The sequence below is a fragment of the Manihot esculenta genome, chromosome 10 (genome assembly GCF_001659605.2).
Source record: "Manihot esculenta cultivar AM560-2 chromosome 10, M.esculenta_v8, whole genome shotgun sequence".
Lineage (NCBI taxonomy): Eukaryota > Viridiplantae > Streptophyta > Magnoliopsida > Malpighiales > Euphorbiaceae > Manihot > Manihot esculenta.
Genome location: NC_035170.2, coordinates 24,032,357 through 24,054,725, shown reverse-complemented (window position 1 = coordinate 24,054,725; position 22,369 = coordinate 24,032,357). Strand labels below are relative to the sequence as shown.

The 22,369-nt window shown below is 30.7% G+C and overlaps 1 protein-coding gene and 1 long non-coding RNA gene across 2 annotated transcripts; one reads left to right on the top strand and one right to left on the bottom strand.

Annotated features, from left to right (window-relative positions):
• The first annotated feature begins 2,160 nt into the window (after positions 1-2,160).
• LOC110625206 (MADS-box transcription factor ANR1-like) lies at positions 2,161-12,376 on the top strand. The gene is made up of 7 exons (XM_043961107.1): positions 2,161-2,307; positions 9,630-9,691; positions 10,988-11,087; positions 11,204-11,245; positions 11,333-11,416; positions 11,697-11,851; positions 11,931-12,376. Exons 1-7 carry the CDS (start codon positions 2,230-2,232, stop codon positions 11,944-11,946), a joined length of 537 nt encoding a protein of 178 aa, XP_043817042.1. The 5' UTR covers positions 2,161-2,229; the 3' UTR covers positions 11,947-12,376.
• Positions 12,377-13,586: 1,210 nt separating this feature from the next.
• Positions 13,587-17,122, bottom strand: LOC110625205. Its single transcript, XR_002489539.2, has 2 exons — positions 16,984-17,122; positions 13,587-16,820 (listed from the first exon to the last, which is right to left on the bottom strand). It is a non-coding gene; the product is annotated as an uncharacterized LOC110625205 (long non-coding RNA).
• Between the last annotated feature and the right edge of the window lie 5,247 nt (positions 17,123-22,369).

The following is a 22,369-nucleotide window of genomic DNA, read 5'->3' as shown; positions in this document are numbered from 1 at the left end:
ATTTTGGGTGGTACATTAGAGTTCTCATCTTCTCCTTTCTCTTTGCCATCGTTGTGACTTCCTTCCAACATTATTAATTGTGGTGTTTTGCACTTTTGTTTTTAGAGTAAATTTTACATCACAGTTGAAGCACAACCCAAGGACCTTTGTTTTTACATTTCTTCACGGGAAAGCCGTTTTATAATGGACGATAGAGGTTTTGCTTTAGTAGGAGTGGTAGTTACTGGTTGGAAGTGGTTATGCACTCGTGGAGTTCATCATTAGCGCTGTAGATAGCCCATTTTAGCATTTTAGGCCTAAATATTCTTATTCTATCGGCTATGTCTACCTTAAGACTGCCTATAAACGTTCCTATCAATGCCTGCTGAGTCTATCCCTGCACTCGGTTGCCCAACCTTTCAAATTCTTATTGGTAGTCTCAAAGAAAACTAGTATGTAAAATTTTGGACAATTCCTCATCAAAGTCCTTGCAATCTGTAGGACCAAATCTAGCCCACAACTCTTCTTGAAAGTCTGTCCATGCTAAATCTCACCCTCCTTTTTTGTATATTAGATGCAACCATTGTTACCACTGATTTACTTTATCACTCAAGTGAAATGATGCTAAAAATACCTTCTGTGAATAAAAATGTTCTGGTAATCAAAGAACTGGTCTACCTTTGCTAACAACTCGGTAGGATCGTCTCCTGTATATTTCGGAAATTCCAGTTTGGTGAGTTTTGATATAAAAACCGAGTGTCCCTATTACGTTACAGGGCAAGCCTCCTCTTTGACGAGGCTTAGATATGGAGTAAAGGAATTAGTAGTTGATTCTGTGAGGATGCTGGAAAAAGGTGCTTTGGTAGAGGTTAGTAATTCAGATATTCAACTAAGGGCTATTTCCAAAGTTTGTAGTTTGTCATTCATGCTTTCCTCCAGTCGACCAAAGTTGAATTGAAGGCTACCTAACCCAACTTCCGAATTTTCAATCCTTATTTATTAGTTGCCATAACTCTAATTCCAATAACAGATCCCAGTCAAAACTGTAAGAATTTTACTTTTAAGAAATATTCTGCTTGAAGTGAGAATACGATCACAAACTGAATTTTGAAATGATAAGCTTGTCTTTATTCCAATCTGCACTTCTTTAAATATATACAAGGAAATAATAACTCTCCATAAACTAGAAGCACATTCTTACCACATAAAATAAACTTTGCAAATTGATATGAACCTGCAGTTGCATGGAGTAATATCCCACATCTACTGCATGAAATCATGTCCTACATAAATCTTCAGTCTATGGTGAGGATTTTTCTTAGATACTCAAAGAGACCGACGTGACTTATCACTGCTCCTCCCCTCTCAACTTCCCCTTATTGCCTCACCCAGACTATGTTGCATTACCAAACATCCTCGTATCGTTGTAGTTAATTCAGGTTTTGTTTAGATTATAGGATTGCGTGTTGAAGAACAATGAAAAAGATATTACCAGTCCTAGAACTTCAAATTTGCCTCTTCAAATTGGGACATCACGTCAAATCTGGGTCCTGTATGGTTGACTTCACCAGAATCTTGCTTACAATCCTTTGAAGAATGGTTTTGTTATGTTAAAATTATTGATAAGTGAATGCTGGGTTTTGTAGCAACGAATTTTTGAGATAATTTATTTTAGTAGATTTTTTAGATGATTTATTGAATTTGTAAATGTGTACTTTTATAACTAACTGAGCATTTGAAGATCATTTGAAATGCATGCAAAGGAATTTAAAAACAGATTAACCAAATCTAACTGAACTGATATATTTCAATTCAAATTATATAAAAAAACGAAAATAGTTCAATTTTCAGTTTTGTTCAACAAGAAATCATACCAACCGATTACACTCTAACTCAAGATTTTCTAACTTCATCTTCAAATTATGATGATAGCGGCTAATATATTAACTAGGAAGTCATTGTTTAGAAAAAAAATTCTTAATTTACCGGTAAAACAAAAAATTAATATTTTTCTCAAATCAAATTTTTACACCAAATTTGAAACGTTCTTGTGCTAAAAATTAACTTAATTATATTATAAATTTAATTCAATTGATTGTTATAAATGTTATATATTTCAAATAAAATTTAAAAATTCAAACCTTCAAATAATAGTACAATGCTAGAAGTTTGCTTTTTCAATTTATTTGTTAATTAAAGCTATTCTCTTATAAAATAACTTTATTTTCACTCCTGATCTCCTTTTTCAGTATGAATTCAGTTATTGAACGATACAACAAGCTCAAAGAGGAGCAAGGTCAACTGATGAGTCCTGCTTCAGGAATCAAGGTAATCACTTTTGCTCTCTATGTTCTATTGCATCCATGGTAGTATGTGGATCTAACATAGCTATACTTCACAAGCAAAAAGTTAAAAGCCAGAAAAATAGAAATCCTTTATGCTGAATAAGGAATACTCTTAAATTCTCTCTCCTTTTGGAAAAATCCTGAGGTATAATTTCATATCTACATACCTTGTCTTAGATTTCAACACAAAATACCACGAAAGCTATGCTAGAAAATGGTTTGCGACATCTAGTGCAATGGTAACTCTTTGTTTCCATGTAAGTGGGGCATAGCCATGAACTTGCCAATCAAAAGGCATGAACTCATAGAACAATAGTCTCTCATTGCCATTCACACATTAACCTAAAAGAGCAACAAGATGCTTATGTCTAACCTTTGAAGGAACTTCAACTCATTCATACCTTTGGTGCCCATCACCGTGGCTTCCATCCTCTTCACAGCAATCTTAGTCCCATCATGCAACTCCCCTCTATACACTACACCAAAAACGCCTCTTCCATAATATTGTTCTCGCTAAAATTATTTGTAGCTTGTCTAAGAACTTCAATTGATACTGCAACATTTCCACCCTCAAACATTTTACGGTCACTATTTCCGCCGCTACTCTGACTGTGAAGTTCAGTAGGTAGCCCGTTGTACCCATTATTCCCACTATCCCTCATATTCAATCACAATAGTCACCATACACTCCGTGGATTTGAATAGGTTAGACAAAATACTTAGGACATGATCAGTTGGGAAGAACTGCAACAATATAATCAACCAATGGTAGTCACCTCCAGACATGATTTTACATGGAAAATGCTATATCTAGATACATCCATTTTTAGATTTAAAAAACATGTATCATGTATGGCAAAACTCACACGTAAAATATAAAAATTCACATTCTTTTGAAACAAGTATTTCACTGATTAACATTCATTGCAAAGTCTTCATATTCAAAAAGAAGTTCTTCTCACTATTATCAGAACTGTTATTCATCACAACACGACAACACAATTCCTAGCAATCCCACATATTCAAATGCCTAATATGGAGAATTTTCGCATCACATAACTAGAATCTAGACGCTTTATCTGTTGAATCTTCCAACAACTCAACTCACTTGAAACCATTCACTTTCTAACCAGTATGTGTCCCTCATGGAATCCCCCATTATCCATTCTACTTCTGTAAGCTCTACAAACCACTTAATAAGAAATTCCCGTTGTATTTCCAATTTATACGACCACGTGTTCATTGTAGTGGAAATATATAAATCCGAATAGTAGCTTCTAATCCACTTAAGATGGGTACTCAAAAGTATCCATCTCAAACTGTTGATATAGCATGTTCTGATAAGGGGCATACGGGGTGTTGAAAATATAGATTGTCTTTGGGGTTGAATTTTTAATAAAGGAATAAAATGGTAGTAGAGTCAGTAGAGAATTAGTTAGACAGCTAGTGGAAGAATATTCAAATTGGATCGAGTCTCGCAACCGAAAGAGGTTGAATTTAAAAATTTTCTCTCAAGAATACCCATCACTGAAAAATAGATATTACTTTCGGACATATGCAAATAGCCATCCCGCATGGCTAAAAGTAGGCCATAAGAGCTCAAGCTCCCACTGTGAGGAGAGGTTTAATAAGTTGACAACATATGAAGGTAAATATCTATAAACTATATAAATACAACTACCTGAGATTGGATTGGCATCCGTAATCAATCTCAAGAATATAAATAGAAATCTTATCTTTCTACTATATTTCTCTCTCATTTCTACTTCTGCTCTTTTCTATGTCCTCTCTTTCTATTTCTTTTTCTTTTTCTAAATTAGTAACTACTTGTAGGGGATCAAGAACCCCGATAATTGGTATCAAAGTTTGATTCTGAGGTGGGATTGCTATCAAACCTTCTTACCGGAGTATTGAATAATGAGTAGATGAACCGAGTCTTCTTCTTCCTTATAAACTTTTTCTTCTTTCTTTCTCTAAAGTAGAGAATTAAACGTATACAAGACCGTTTAAACTCCACACCGAATTTCTTTTGCTACAAGTGTTACTCAAGACTCACAAACATATCCACGTCCAGCATCAGTAAATTTTGTTTTCCTTCTTTTTTTTTTTTCATTTCCTTGTGTTTAGTAGATTGTGTAGCCAACTAGCCATGTCCAGTATAGTAGGTCAATGCGTGCCGGACAAAGATTCATCACAGTAACATGAGGAGCTGAGCAACAAACCCAACAAGAACAGTCAATGATGTCTACAAAGTTTTGGTTCATCTACAGGCAAACTTCCAAGGCAACCATCTTAATAGGTTTTTCAACATTCATGTTGTGGTACACATTGAGATTATTCCTCAAATTATGTCACCAAAATCCTTAAAGAGTATTTGATTATGCAACCATATTTGTCCCTCAGAGAAGATATCAAAAAGATGACCAATACATTAAATGACATATTCTTAATCATCTGCTGAGGAAAAAGGGGGATGCACTGCAAATGTTACCCCGACTCTTATCATTATGTTCTCAATCCTAGATTGGGATCTGTGCTACAGTAGAAGAAGAAGAATTTAGAGGAGAGAGAGACATAGGAGAAATAGAATATAAGTATTGAGAGAGAAATAATTCTCATTGATCTTTGAAGATGATCAATAATGCTCAGCTATAGTCTTTTCTTTAACAACCCACAACTATAACTGTCACTCAACAAACTTTCCCTCCAATTCCCAAGTTTTATCCTCTTATTCGTGACACAGCTCTAATTGTAACACAAAATTAGAAAAGCTGCAGTCCTGAAGACCTCCAAACACTTATTGGATAAATGGTATCATATCAGACGGACTTTAAGCTTCCACCTTGAAATTAATACCATTGAAAAAGTTAGTTCAGTGCATGCCATCTGCAAATATTCTATCCCAGATTATCAAATATCATATCCCTTGTCAGGAAACAATTTTCCATTCAAAATCCATAGAAAACATCTGATCACTCATCCATCCATAAAGCTTCCTTTCCAGAGTGCCCAAGTTCACTTGTTCTGTTTCATCAAGCCTATGACAATATTAGCAATGACATTCATTTTCCTTCAATCATTTAGAAAGTGTACAAGGTCTTGAAAGCCCATGGCAACTTCTACAATGCCATTCTTAGAAAGAGCACAACCTCTCAGATCAAGTCAACCATTATTTAGAAATCTAAGTCTACCATCCAACACTATATCGGGGTCAGCATGTAAATACTCAAGGCACTTGTAGCTTCCTGCTTACCCATTCAAGCACCAGTACTCCTTTACTCTAGCATCATAGAGATATTCATAACTTAACAATTTTATATCATTGTTAGTCAGAGTGCAACAAAAACTAGCCATAACTGAAATTATGTCAATAAATGCAATAATGTGGATATGATTATTTTCAACCTTTATTGGCAAATTGTATCAAATCCACATATTTACATGAATTTGACTCAAACACTAAAATGCTTGATACTTCCATAAATTTTGGTAGTCAGTATTCAAAGCAAAAATATGTTTATCTTTTTCTTAAATTACTTTTAGGAAAAAAAATGCTAGTCTAATATGTACACTCTGGCTCCAAAAAGACTAAATAGCTATTTTTGAAGAAACCAAGAAACTAAAACTGCAAATAAAGTGTGGTAATATCTATTGTTAAATTTTAGAGAGCAATAGAAAGAGGATGAGAAAATTCTTCCAAACAAATGTAGATGGGTTCAACTAGGAAAGAGAAAAGAAGAATTGGGCTAAAAATGAAATTGGCAAAAATACTCAAACTCACTTCACATTGCATCTTTTAATAGTCAGGGCAACTGCAACTACCTTAGTTCCCCAATTCAACTGGCTTTGTTCCAAGGAACATTGTCATGGATAATGGATAGATTAAATCCATAACATCAAAAACAAACAGATCATATTTATTTATTATCTTATCTTATTCATTTGTTATTAGAATTTTATTATCTGATCTTAACAGTTTATTATCTAATAATTACTTGTATTAGACTTCTATTTTAGTTAGAAATATTGTGATTATATGAACCTCAAGTATATAAGCGGTTATCAGTGTTCAATAAAATAAACAAAATTTATTTCTAATAATTGTGAGATTTAAGACTCTCTCGTTAAGGAGTCATATCGTGACACGATCCATGATCCGGCACCATAAGAAACACACTATAAGGTGGTAAAGAAATGTGCACAGAATTAATGTGACAAACATGAGGATGCCAAGATAGATAAAATTAAACGAAATAAGTGCAATTGTAAGATGGAAACTATGGCTATTGCAATACGATAAGGTACGATTCAGATGGTTTGGACATGTTCCTCACAAAACATCATATGCATTAGCATGGAATGCTGACATAAGAAAGATCTTAAACAACAAACTCCAAAGAAGCGAAAAAATAGCTTAGTAGTTAAAAACCTCCCATAAATAAATAAAATATAGAAAAAGAATCGATTTAACCGATCCCAACTAAACTACTATTAAAGCTTAAATAAGGTAAGTTCAACTGCAAGGGTAATAACTCCTCCCTAAAAAAATCCCTTTTTCATGAAAATTTCCATTCATCAAAATCCTTTATGTAAAGCCTCTCAAAGCAACGAACACAAGATGTATTTACCCTTATAAACTTTATGTCTTATCTTCTTTCCTCCAATGGTGAATTGCAAAACACCCATATGCAAGGATTTTTTTTTTCTCTAGGGACTACCTACCTTTGCAAACCTTTTGAAACTTCATATACAATGATGGTATCTCAATAAGAGGGAGGAGATATGAAGCTTCTTTTTGGGCAAAGTCCTTTATAAAGCCATGTTGCTGTTGGCAAGGAAAGAAGACAAAATTTCCTCAAAGTGCAAGTTGAAGAAGATATGCTACTATGAGGAAATCTTTTTTCTAGATATTTTAGTGTCCGAGAAGAATGAAAGCTTTCTCAGATCTTTGATATTTGGAAAAGAAAAAAAAGTTAGATCCTCATTCATTATATGCTGATAATGTTGTCAACATGTAATCATTTGTGCTATGGTGGCAAAGGATCCATTTGGCCAAACGCCAGCTAGTTTGTAATTGCGATTTAGTGGTTGTTGTGGTGTTGTTAACAACAATAATGGTGACCCAGAATACGAAGCAGTCCCATATTTGTGGGCTGAGGAAGGATGTTGTTATCAACAACATGGCACCTAAATCTAACCACACTTTGTTCTACTTCCCATTATTGATCTAACAGCATGACTAGCCTACATCTTTAGCCTTGAACACTTTGTTCAATCAAATTGTTTTATTGTTGATAATTACTAACACGACACAAACCTAGGGTGTTAGAATAATTATCACAAAAAGAAAAATAACAAGATGCAAGGCAACATGCCTAATCTATGAATAGCCACCAAAAAATTTTCCCTATTGTCTTAAAGAGTTGTTTGAAAATACCTTTTATAGTAAAGTCAAGAAAAATTCACAATTACAATAATATCACATAAACTTATCTAGATGGGGCTATAAAACTCTCCATCCCTTGGCAACCCCCCTTTGTCCAGAACTTTTAGTATGAATCACAAACCATTTTTTTTCACTTCCTTTGCCATATAGCAAAATTCTATTAAATTGAAAAATGAGAATAATTTCAAACCATGACCTAATTAAACCTCTAACAATCTCTAAGAAGATAGCCTAGCATACCACTCCAAATAGGTAAATATACAAGGTAAAATCTTAACGGAACTTTGAAAAAAAGGCAAAAGAATGGCAAGAGTAGTTCACCAAGATAAATACAAATTATATAAAACACAAGGAAATAATAGGAGAAGCACAATAATGAAAATAAACCATTAAGAACCAATCTTCATACACAATCTTGGACCCTCCGAAAATGTCATTCAAAGATCTTCAGTGTCTTTGTTAAGCCCAAATACTAAAAACAAACCTATTTAATACCTTTAAGCACAGTTGTCATTTGAAAATCAAATCAAATTGTAAGATTCAATATAACTTTCCAAAAATCAATTGATATTGATATATGTATATTTGTAGATACATTTCCTATTAATTTTATCAAAATATATTAGACATCTAATTGTATATAATGTATATATGTATATATATGTAAAATTTAGTTCCAAATCATATAATAAACATAAAATCAAAGTGCACCAAATGAATTTGTTATGGCCAAGCTCAAAGTATGAAACTAGTAAGTAAAAGTTTTAAACAAAAATAACTAAAACTATCTTGAGCCATTTTCCCTTTTCCTCTTAATAATTTATTGTCCTTCTTGGACTTTTTGTCTTTTCCTCTTCTTTTTCCTTTTTGAATTTGGCCTTTTGTTGCCCTTTGCTTTGCAAATTGATGCTTACAGTTCACTTTTTTATTCATGCGATTCTTAGCTACTTGCATTTCACTCATTAGATTCATATTTTTAGACCAGTTATTCAGTACGAATTACAATTTGTATCACAAATAAATGAATCATAATTTGGCCATTTGTTGCCTTTCGCTTCATGAATCAATGGATTTATTGGTTCCTAACAATTCGTCTTTGATTCAAGCGATTCTTGGCTTCATACAATTCATCCATTAGATTCGTATTGTTGAACTAAGGGTTTAATGCTAATTATATGATTTTCTTATCAACAAATCCTACCATTCTAATAACATTGCTTTTAAATAATAGGTTATACTATTACAAATGGTTCAAAGCTAAAGCAATGATTCATTGTACCCATTATATAATATATATAAATTACATTATATGTTACCATTCTTTGAAATAATGATTCATTGCAATTAACTTAGCTCTTTTAAAGAAAGAGTAAAGAGGTAGATAGATTTTACTTTTACATCATCAAAAAGTAAAATTAAGCTAAAATTTAGCACAAGTTTTTATAGGATTTAAGTTGAAACAGGCTAAATAAACATACGAAATGATGCATAGGGAGGTAGAAATTTATAAATAAGAAAGCGAGAGAAGTAAAAAGATAGATTAAAAAAAAGAAAAAAGAAAAAAGAAGGCTTCTATATTGATAACAATTGTTCTTAGGGAGGTGACAAAATTATAATGGTTGTTACCGTTATATAATAATTGTAATGAATGTCACCATGCACTTCTTTTTACCACCCAATAAAATATGACAACGACCATATATAAAAAAGCAACTTAAACACACTTTTCTTTTATTCTATCAATTATCTAATGCATTTTTCATCTATGCCCAAATTTTTATTGCAATAATTTCTCACTTTCAATCTCTAGATATATAGCGCTTTCTTTTGCATAAAACCTTCCACTTTGTTCTTACTAGTTTTGGCAAAGGGAAGTTGCAAGCTTGAGGAAGGAATTGCAATACTTGCAAGAATGCCACAGGTAGAGTCAATAAACACTCAATTATACATTAATTTATGGATCCTTACAATTAATTAGTCAATAACTAAAAATATAAGAATCCATAAATTAAAACTATGGTAGTCTTGTTAATTACTAGTGAAACTTATCCTAGTGTAAAAAACCTACAAGATTGATAATCAATGAAATAATAGAAACAAAGAGGGTGAAAAACACATTATCATTTCCTAAAAAAATTTAAAAAAACACGCACATTCTCAATTTATTTAGCAGGATACCCAAAATACACAAGTATTTACAGTTTAGCTAAAATGACACACACATTCTCAATTTATTAGCTCAAAACAATTGTAAATCACAGAAAAATCTCTCTAGGAAAATACTAGCTTTTGTCCATATTTTATATGTGTATCCTTATATAGATGTCAAGAGTAAGTATATGCATGTAATTGTAACATCTCAACACTGTTTGGACAATGCAAGTGGGACAAGGAATCCCTCATCAACACGAGAGAGGGATAAAATGTTTATATATAACTTTAATAATGCCTATAACTACTAAAATAACTTGGACTACCTATTTTGGGACAATGGGAAGGGTCCATATATGAGTGGATTAAAAGTTAGCAAGTTCAAATGTATATCATTTAGTGCTAGGAGTACTACTGTATTAAATTGGGGTTGATCCTTTGTCAATCTAAAAAATAGTAATCTATTGATTGTATTGTGCAATGAAGGGGAGGAACAATAATTAAAGAGATTACCCAACTACTGCAGTATTGTTCAGTGAACAAAACTTGACAAAATTATTAATATAATTTCGACATGGAGTTTATTATCTACATCATACCCCATGAGCATCATAAGATTGTTTGGTACAGCGCAATTATCAAACAAAAAGTCCTTGCCTAATAAAATACAGGCCATATAGAATACTTATAAAATTTAGATGACATGGTGAATTTGCAAAATTGATCAGTTTATTGGAAAAAATGATCTCAATAAGCAAAACCCAGTGCCTAATTAAAATGCACTTCTAATTCTATTCTAGGAAAACACTTTACACGATAAAAGAAAAACTCATTTAACCTAAAACTAGCTTCCCAAAACAAACTCTAATAATCAACTAAGCCTATATTCTAAAAACTACAAATCCAAGTATTTATTGATACATAAAAATAGCCTCAACAAAACAGAACACAATGAGAATTGTAGCATAAACTCCTAAACAAAATATGACCTTTCCAATGTAATATATTTATGGAGAAAAAAACTTCAGTAGCCCCACTTGACCAGTCCATTCTGACATATATACAGGCACTTGATGGGAGAAGAACTTTCTGGTCTGAGTTTCAAAGATGTAGAAAATTTAGAAAACCAACTGGAGATGAGCCTGAAAGGTGTTCGGATGAAAAAGGTGTGGAAGCCTTACTCATACTTCACTACGTAACTTATCACATTCAAGCTCACTCCATGCACAAACATATTACATGTATATTTGTTAATGAAGCTCATTTTTTTCCTTTTCTGCAGGACCAAATTTTAACAGATGAAATCAAGGAACTGATCAGAAAGGTTTTTTTTGAAATATTGACTTCAAAATTTGCTCCATTTCTTGTTAGAAAATTTTTAATTTGACATTCTTTATCAACTTAATTTCAGGGAAACCTCACTTATGAAGAAAACCTAAAACTGCAGAAGAAAGTTGACCTCCTCTGCCAAGAAAATGCAGAATTACGTAAGAAGGTATTCATCTCACAATACATGTATCCATAAGAAAATGTCCTTCATATCCTATTTCACTCCAAACACAATTTTTTGTGCACTTAAGAACCTTACTACAACTATTGTATAAAAAATGCCCTCAAAAGGTTGGATCCAACAACCTAGCATATTGAATGCCCAATCTTAAGCCTATGGCCTACTGAAAGTTTGAAACAACAGCACTGCCATATCTAACTTGAAATTTGATAAAGTAAACAGCTATTATCAGGCTGGTAGCTTAAACAGATATTATTAATTCCAGGCTAATGGAGAAAGGGATACAAGTAACGCAAACAGAAGTTCCCACCCACCGTACACTTTAAGCAATGGATATGACTTGCATGCCCCAATCCAACTCCAGCTGAGCCAGCCACATCTTCGTACCAATGAACCACCACCGAAGTCAATGAAACTTGGGTAAGTCTCTTCACACTACACACTATTGAGAATCTGTGTACTTGACAACTGACTAAGTTCATTTCAAAATTTTTAACAGACTAAAACTGCAATAACAAAGCGGTTAACAAACAGATACTAATCATCACCCCAATAACTTGCATCACAGTGGAAAAAGCCAAACTTCTACATCATGAGATTGTGTATGTCAGCTATTAAGAAGTATCTTCCTGCAGCAGGACAACACAATATGAAAAATAGACTTAAGATATTATTGTAAAATTATTGGCCAGACATCAATTTAAATTATGCAATGATGAAGAGACTGATGTCTTAAAATTTAATTTTGATAAATAAAGTGAAATGCTGGTTGCATTGTGGTACCTATATTTATTTTTTGAAAATTTTTCAGTATGTCAGTGACGTTTCTTTTAATTATCTTTGTCTTCCCAGTAGATTACGTTCTTTCATTTTATTGATAAGAAGTTCATTATAGATGTTAAATTTGAATCAAGCCTAACTCACCCCACAAGTCATGTCAAGGAAGAGGAGTGTCTATAGCCCATATAAGGGGCACATTACCCCTTTCCACAATTGATGTGGGATTCAACACACCCCCTCACGCTCATAATTTTTACAGGTGCGTGACATATTTATGGGAGGCCCAACATTGAATGGGGAGGCTCTGATACCATGTTAAATTTGGATCAGGCCTAACTCACCCCAAAAGCTCGCTCAAGGAGGAGGAGTGCCTATGGCCCATATAAAGGGCACGCTGCCCCTTTCCACAACTGATGTGGGATTCAATAATAGAGAAAATAACAAATGACCAAATAAAAATAAACAAACAAGAGAAAGTCCGAAAACCAAAATAGTACTTATTTTACAGGATATCCAATTCAATCAATAGAAAACCAGGTTAATCAAATGAAATGCTTAGTTCATGATATTGTAAACATAACACCAGAATTTGTCAACATGTTAAAACAATCAAAGCCTAGAATAATGTTACCTAGTGCAATAAAGAGCATACATGACTAGAGTCTTCATATTTTGTGGAAACCAAACAAAGTATCAACATAATTTCAAATTTTCATCATTTATCAAGTACTCTATGATATCCAAACTAAAGATATCCACAATCTGTACAATATAGTAAGCTAGAAATGCACATAAAGAGGGGGGGGGGGGGAGAAAGAGAGAAAAAGAGAGAAGAAACAATGTGCATTTATTATAGCCCATGAAGGAATAAACTATAGCAAGAGAAAAAATCAGTATCTCAAGAATATACATAAAATGATGCAAAAAGTACGAAAGGAAGAAAACAATAATTTGTAGAATTTTCCAATCATAGCCATACCTAACCCCTTTAGCCTGGTCTAGCAAAGAATTGAGCTTGTATATTTTCAGATTCTCGGTATACACTGTGGGTGAAGGCCCAAGTTTGAAGCCTTGTCACTGTCTCTTTTAAGTGCAAGGAAGAGTATATATATATATAAAAGTCTTGGTACCATTGAAAAGCTAACAAAGGACAAAACAGCTACCTCAAACATCTTTTTTAAATCCGTCACCCAAACTCACTGCTATCATTGCCAAAAACAGGGGTCTATGGTTAAACTTAACTAGCCCCACAATAAGACTCTTGAGTAAGAAACAAACAAATTACTTTCATGTATTCAGAAGCTTATTAGTGGCATAGTTGGCCATTTTAAGGCAGAAGATCAAGTGCCTGAGTAAGAAGATAACCAACAAAAAATAAGCAACCATTTACAAAGATATTGAGATATTTATCAAAATACAATGTCCAACTCCAACCACATTCCCCAGTTCCAAGTGGACTTCCATATGATTAGGCAAGAAAATTGAATGTTGTAAATAATTTTCTTTGTTGATTCAAGACTCAAGAGCAATTGATACAAATATACACACATAGTCCTTGCTAATAAGAATATAAAATCCCTAAATCTATGCTAACTATTAATTGAGAATATTTACACAAGTTGACTTTCCTTAACATTCACCCAAAAGTTGGAATATATATATTTATCATGCTAGCTTGTTACAGATATAGTCAACCTGAGATCCATTCAAAGCTTTCATAAAGATACCTCCTAGCTGATTCGCAATTTTAATATCATCTGTGGAGATAACTTTTCCTTCTCTTGCTCTTCTCAACTGTAGTTGCTCCCGCCACACAGAAGCACTATCCTTTAGATGACATGCCACCAATTTAATTTGTTTCATATACTATATGCACATGATCCAAGAATTCATCCAATTGCACTATCCACTCTAAGGATTCTTCTGTGTTGATATCCTCATACAATCAAGGAATATCAATTTTCCTCATTGTAGACAAAGTGTCTACTTGCAAGATTTGGCCAATTATCTACTTGCAGGATTTGGCCAATTAATAGGGTCACCACGAGTTGCACCATCCCTTGGTCTTTTATTATCAATCTAATTCTTGCTCGTATTAGTTCCCAAAGCAATGGGACAAGCAATGCTTTCTTCAAAGCATCTCTTAATATGCTCGAATCTAAGATCCATCTATTGTTCTAAACATCAATGTAATCGTTGCAATGTTTCATCCCTTTGGTTTACGGCTCTTGTTTTCTGATTACCATCACAGGAACCATTGCTATCATCTTCATCAAGGTTAGCCATCTAGATTGGGGTGCTTTTACCCGCTCCCATACCACCTACGCAGCTAAAGCTTACAAGAATAACACACTCATACATAAGAGTGAAAATTGAGAGAACCTCTTTACTGGAATTTTAAGCAATAAAATACTAAAATTCTAAACAGAGTTATAATCTCTAAACTTTTTGGGAATATAACACTATTATTTAGGAACTTTAGTGAAACTAACATACAAATAGAAAGATCTGAAACAGGAAACTTAAATAACTAATCCTAATTGAATAAAAAAGAATAAAATCTAATTTGGAGGATAAAACTCTAAAAGTAGTAGAAACTTTTTCAAAATAGATCAGATCATGTTAGGATTGTTGGGGACCCACTTGGAGATGCAATCCACATGTTTTGGGATGTTAGACCTAACTTCTGTAGTTGAACCGAGACAAGCACACCCTAGGGCATGTAGTACTTTCTAAAGCATGCCCTAGGGTGTGCCAGATGCAAGACTGAGGTTGCTTGAAACTCCCAGGCTAGCCTTGGACATATGTTGGAGTGTGTTTTGGGCTCTTTGGACACACCCTGGATACGTGGAGGGTTGTTATGTTTTTTATCTATGCTCTATTAGTCCTTCCTTGAGTTGTTTCCATTTGTTTTAGTTCAAAGTGCTTCACATTCATGGTCTTAATTGACCTGTGACAACTGACAAGGCTTCTAACCCATTATCTTCACACTGCAAATTGCCTCAAAACTTAAGGTAGATTTTTTAACACAAGTCTTAAGTTTTTAATAAACCCCTCGTAATATTTCTTTGGTTATTACTTAAAGCAAACATATATGTGTGTTTGTATATACATATACTTGTAATAATATAATAAAATTCATTCACTAAAATTTATTTCATTGTTGACGCATCTATCTAGGGTTTAAGCCTTTGTTGCTACTGCTGTAGTTGTCATCTCTATAAATCTTATGAATTTTGTTTTTTTTTTTAAAAAAAAGAACTAACAAGAATTTGAAGATCAAATATTTCTATAAAAGTCATCATCAAGATATGCAATTTCTAAAACTAGAGATGTATCTACGAATAGATTAACTATGAATAAAGTCTCCGATTCCATGTTACCATATTCATGATTCCAAGAAAGTTTACAAAGAATCTCCACTTAAGATCTACCCCCATGAAGAATTTTCTTTGAACCCCACAATATGTCACTAAAAAGCCGAGCAAAACTTTGATCTAATACCAATTGAGCAAGACAGGACTATGTAAATAAGGCTAGATTGTGCCTATGCACTAAGATCCTTGAATCTAGAAGAAACCTAGAAAGATCTTAATTTTATTAATAATGGACTACCTCACTTCTACATAATACATAAGATGATATCTATAAGGCCTAGAAACCATAGTTGAACTTGGACAGAAAATACAAAATACCTAAGGAATGCCTACAAACTAAGGAAACAAAAGTAAACTAGTAAGAAATGAAAAAATAAAATAAAATAAAACCAATTCTACAAATATAAGTAGGAATAGAACTCCTCATGTCACAAAAAGATGGTTTGTAGAAATTCCATCCAGGACTATTTCATATCATATGGCATGTATCATTGCCAGTCTAATATTAGCTTTGAACTAGTATGCTAATATGGATGAACATGCTAAATAGGGTTTAAAGTATTGTCATGAAGACTATCCAAAGTTGTCCACATTTCAACAGATTCACAGAGAGAGAATTCAAGTGGTCAGAAAGTTACAGTTGTGCCTTAGTCAATGTGTGGTGAAACCATAACGAGATAACCCAGCCATTATAGCATGCCAATTCAACAACTGGTTAATATAAACACGCCATTTGACATCATTTTTACCCATATGCAATTGATATAAATTAATTAAGCACTGGATAAAATTGAAAATTTGATCCAAGTTCAAGATATATGAGGATCATTTAGCTTCCTTTTTGGTGGTTAGTCTTGTCTTCAGCTTTGGTTGCTTTTAATGAGCTACAACCAAGTGTGTGCCTTCCCATAAACAAACTGATAATAAGAATATGAGTTCAAATGAATTCTACAATTTCTCCTCTATGATCATAACCTAATTTCATTTGACGCAGAGTATAGTTAATGCAGGTACAGGCACAAAAAATCCCAGAACACATAACAAACAAACAATATATAATCATCGAACTGAAAAACTCAGTACAATCAACAAGAAACAAAACACGAAGATATATGCACATCTCCACCTGGAAGTCCAGAGAAAACCCACCGCAAGGTCCATAACCTGAACCGTCTTCCTCTAAACTCTCACAGACATCAGAGAAAACAAGAAAAACCATTGACCAAGCAAACCTGCAAAAATGAAAGAAGACTAAGAAAATTGGACTTTCAGAGCCAAATAGAAGAATGCACAATTAAAAAGCTCCAGTTTATGAGCAACAGAATCCATGGAAGGTAACGGAAGAAAGAAAAGATCAACAGAAGACGTAAATTAAAAAAAAAAAAAAATTGAAACCTGCTGATTGGAGGAGAAGTAGAAGAAAAGGAAGGGAAGGAGAAACCCAGAGGCATAGAAAAACGAGGAACGTGTCGCGTGTTTTTTTAGAGAGAGGAGAAAATATCTCAGCCAACTTTAGCGGAATCGTCGTTTAATATTTAAACGGGCGGTGATCTGGTGATGCTCAAATCACAAGTTTTTCATACGCCTGATCACCTGTCTACGTCGAGAGTCGGAAGGAAAAAATAATAATAAAAAATATCGAATTCCATTTTTTTTTCACCTCGAATTTCCATTTCAATCAACTTCTATAATAATTTCAATCAACTTCTTTTGTTTGTTTTCCTTAGTTTGCTTCTTCTTAGTTTTCTTTTCTCTTGTCTTTTCTTTTGCTTTTAATTTTTTTCTTTATTAATTTGTAGACTACTGGAATTTGTATTATATGTTTGGAAGTGAGAATATGTGACTATTTTCTTTTTGCCAGAAAGATTTTAATTGGGATGATATTTGTGTTTGGAAATTATATCACTATATCCCGTGTATTCAGTGTATTACGCTCTCAAAAGTCAATGATGACCTAGAGATTTGTTGCGTCTCTTTGAATTGTACTCATTTTGTTTTCTTTAAAATTGCTTATGTCCATTTGAATTTTCTCTTTCATTTGATTACATACATATTTTTAGTTGAGTTTTTTCATTATTTTTCTATTTCTATCGTGGTGTTAGCTTTAATTGCCATTGATTGTTGCTAGTGTTTTGTCAATTTGTCTTGCTTTGCAATATATCAAGCACTGCAAAGCTGATTTGAGTGTTCTGAATCAATTTGGATATAGGACAATGTGGGTGTTGGTTTAGACTTTCTAGATTATGAGTTGTGTATTTTGTGTTTGTGTTGGATTCATTTGTGTTTTAAAAACTTTTGGATTAGAGTAATAGTCATTATTATGTTTTACCTCTTTGGCCATGGTAATGCAATATATTTGCATTGTTCAAAAAAACTTCTCTAATAATTTGAGGAAAAAAAAAAAACTTTCTCTAACAATTTGAGAATAAAAAAACTTCTTTAATAATTTCTATTACTCTCCCCTTCCCCATAATCCTTCAGCACTTTACTTTTTCGTATAAATTAAGAGATAATTATTATTTAATTATTTATTTAAAAATTATTATTTTAATTAAAAAAAATTTCTATTAACTTTTTAATTATATTCATCTTTAACATAAAATAAAAATATTAAATTTTATTAAATAATAAAATCATTATTAATAACTTTTGGTTTAATTTAAATGCTAAGTGGTAGTTTAAATTTTTGTTTATGAAAAAATAAAAAAAATAATAAGAGATTATCTTATAAATAAAATAAATTTAAATAATATTATAATAGTTAATTTATAATATAAAAAAGTGATTAATATTTTAAAACAACTTGAAATAGAAATATAAATAAAAATTATGAAAAGAAAAAAATAACTTCTTTTAAAAAAATAGCATTATAATTAATTTAGTTTACATAAATTATTTAATAAGAAATAAATTTAAAATTTATGTTTCATATAAAATTCATAATATTAAATTTGATCGCTCAATTCAAATTTTCATATAATTAAAAAATATAAATTTATTTTTATTTTTATATAAAAAAATAATATTTTTTGCTATAATATAAATTAAATTTTTTTCATTAAAATTGTTGATTATTGAAATTAATAAATTAAATATATTTTATACTAAAAATTTTGAAACTCCAACTAAAAGATCTTTTTAAACTTTTAATCTACAATATGAGTTGAAAATTCAAGAGATAAGAATAGTTATCTCTTATGGTACTTTTACATAATTTAAAGAATACTATTAGAATAGTTAAATTAATAAAATTTATATAGTTTTTTTAAGCTCCATTTATTTAAAAAAATAACTTACATCAAAATATTTTTTGTTGTTTAATTTTAGTTTAAAAAATAAAATTTATTAATAATTCAATTTGTATTATTATGTTATCTTTTACAATTAATTAATTTTATTTTTAATATATATTAAATATAAATATATTAAAATGTTAATAAATAAATTATTATTTAAACCAATAAAATATAAAAGGATTGATTTGTGGTGACAAGTGGTGGGAATTCAATAGCGAGTACGGAAGCGAAGAGTATAATTTATTTTAAACGTCAATTTGCGGAGTGCATAAATGTTTTAGATTATGCTAGGATTCAAAAATATAAACTTAAAATCTAAATTTAAATTATTTATTTAACAAATAAAAAACTTTAAATTTGTAATATAGATGAATATTCAAATAAAAGAATATTTTTGTTTCATTAAATATTATTTTAAATAATATAGTTATTATAAGCTTTTTATTTTCTTGGTATTCATATTTATATTTGAAACCTAAATTTAAATTTTTAATACGCTTTTCTAATAAGTTATTTGATACAAACTTAAATTTGTAAATATTTTTAAAAACACAACATTAAGTTATATGTAAGTGAATCAAAATTATTTACTTATTTATTTTATATCAAAAATCGAGATTTAGATGTATTATTATTTGAAATTGAAGCTCAAATTTTGAATTTAAAATCTCAATTCTAAATTTAATATTAAAATACTAAAAATAGAGATTTTGAATAGTTTCAATTTAAAATATTTCGATACTTATAGTCTATGGATTATTAAAGAATTTTTTTTTTTTTTTGTTTTAGTAATCCAATAGAAATTTAGTGTAATATAACCTATTATTTGAATAAGGCAAGAAATTCTAGTTAAATTATATCTTCTACTCCGGCCAAGGTTCTCTAATAGTATAATCATATATTAACTTCTAAAAGAGAGAAGGGCGATAGAAAGAGAAAGGGCCATAGTAAGAGAAAAGGAGCAAAAATAATGCTATAGAAGAAGGGTATCATTATTGCCTGTTTATTCGTTATTTGATTGGGTTAGAGGCTGTGTTTGGTCTCTTTACTTAGTTTTTCTTTACTTTTCGGTCTTTCTCTGGTAGGGAAACCGCCTTTAGTTTTTAGGCTCTCTCGAGATTTAAATTGAAAAACATCGATTGAATTAAATTAATTTTAAAATTCAGATTGATTTTTATTTAATTCAGTTCGATTTGATTTTTAATTTTAAAAATTTCAATTATTTCAATTTGGTTTGGTTTTGATCAGAAAAAAATTAAAAAAATCGAACCGAACCGATTAGTGATAATAATATATTATTTTTAATAATAATATAGAGAAATTAAATTATATTAAAATTAAAATATTTTAATTAAATTTTAAAATATTAAAAATAAAGTGTAAAAAATAAAAATTTATTAAAAATTAAAACAGATCAAATCGAATTGAATCGAACAAAATCAAATCGGTTTAATTCGATTCAATTTTTGATTAAAATTAATTCAGTTCGTTTTTTATAAATACTAAAATTTTGATTTTCAATTTATTCAATTCGATTTAATTTTAAATCGAACCGACTGAATGTTTACTTAGCATGCAGTGGAGCAATGGTTTTTTTTTTTTTTTCTTTGTTTCTGTAGGTCCTCGATATTCATATTTGGAATTATTATTATATATACATTTGAGGGTTGTTGGGTAACTCTGGTTTCGGGAGGTTTTCTTGTTGTGTAACGGATTCATTCGGTGAGTCATGCTCTCATTATAGTGTTTAGAGGCTTAAATTCTACATTGCCGCCTCCTATTGTGCTGATTTTCTTTTGAGCTATTTTAGTCCATTTGAAGAATTTTTCCTTTTCGATTTGAATTGCTAGCATGTCTTTTAGTATGTGATTCTCCTGTCCTTTACCTCTACTACAGGACTGAAATGGGTTGTCATCATCGTAGTAGTTGAGCTTTTTTCGTTTTACGATTTCAGTGGTGCTTCAGACATTTTCATTAATGGGTTGTCATCATTGTAGTAGTTGAGCTTCGTTTTACGGTTTCAGTGGTGTTTCAGACATTTTCATTCTGCGATTTCTATGGTGTTTCAGGCAGCCTAACTGGGTCGATTTTAAAAGGAAACTTAGTACAATACAGACTAATTTATAGTGGATATTGGTATTGGTGATTAGGGTGAGCAGTATTCGGTTTAAATCGAAAAAATCGACCGAACAGATTTAAAATTTTGGTTTGATTTTTTATATATTTCGGTTCGGTTCGATTTTTAATTTCAGAAATTTCGGTTATTTCGGTTCGGTTCGGTTTTGATCAGAAAAAAACCGAAAAAACCGAACCGAACTGATTAGTGATAATAATATATTTTTTCAATAATATAGAGAAATTAAATCATATTAAAATTAAAATATTTTAATTAAATTTTAAAATATTAAAAATAAAGTATAAAAAATAAAAAAATTATTAAAAATCGAAATCGATCAAACCGAATCGAATCGAATCGAATCAGACCGGTTCGGTTCGATTCGGTTTCTGATCAAAATCGATTCGGTTTTTATAAACACTAAAATTTTGATTTTTAATTTATTTAGTTCGATTCGATTTTGAACTGAACCGCACCGAACGCTTCTCTAGGCCGAATTTTTTCATTGATAAATGTGATCATAAATCCGCCACATAGCCAATTTTTCACACCGCATATCATCACTTATGATAATTTTAGGTAGGTAGGGCCATCTAATGACCGTATAATCCATTTTTATTGTGTTTGTTATGTCACAATGCATCGAATTACATTAAGAAAAAAAGAGAAAATTTTCACAAAAATTGCAAATTTTATATTTTTTTATAATTATATTTTTAATTTTTTATAAAAAAATAATTATATATTATGATATTTTTATAATTATCTCTTCCATTCATATTTTCATTAAAAATTAATAAAAAAATTTCAGTATAAAAAATTTATATATTAACAAACAAAAATTCTAAATAAAATTATCCATCTATTTATATTTATATTTTTATCTTTATATTTATTCTTAAATTTAAATAATACTCTAATTAATTAAATTTTTTTTATTAATTTAAAAAGAATTTACGTTAAAATAGATTTTTTTATTAATTTATAATAAAAATATGAACGAAGAATATAATTATAAAAATATTGTTAATATATAATATTTGTATCAAAAAAAAATTAAGGATAGAGTTATAAAAAGTACAAAATTTAAAAATTTTATAAATATTATTCCTAAAAAGTATAGTATAAAACATAGCTTTATATTGTTTTTGGACTTAATTTGAAATTTAGATCTAATCTGTTTATTTTACAAAAAATAATTTTTATATGAAAAATATTATTTACACAAGACATTATATATAAAAAATATTTTATAAAGAAAATATTTCAAAAAATAATTTATTTTTTATTATTTAATTATATTCAAAAAATAAAAGATATTAATAAATTTATATATAAATAGTGTGAATAAGATTATTAAAATTGAGAT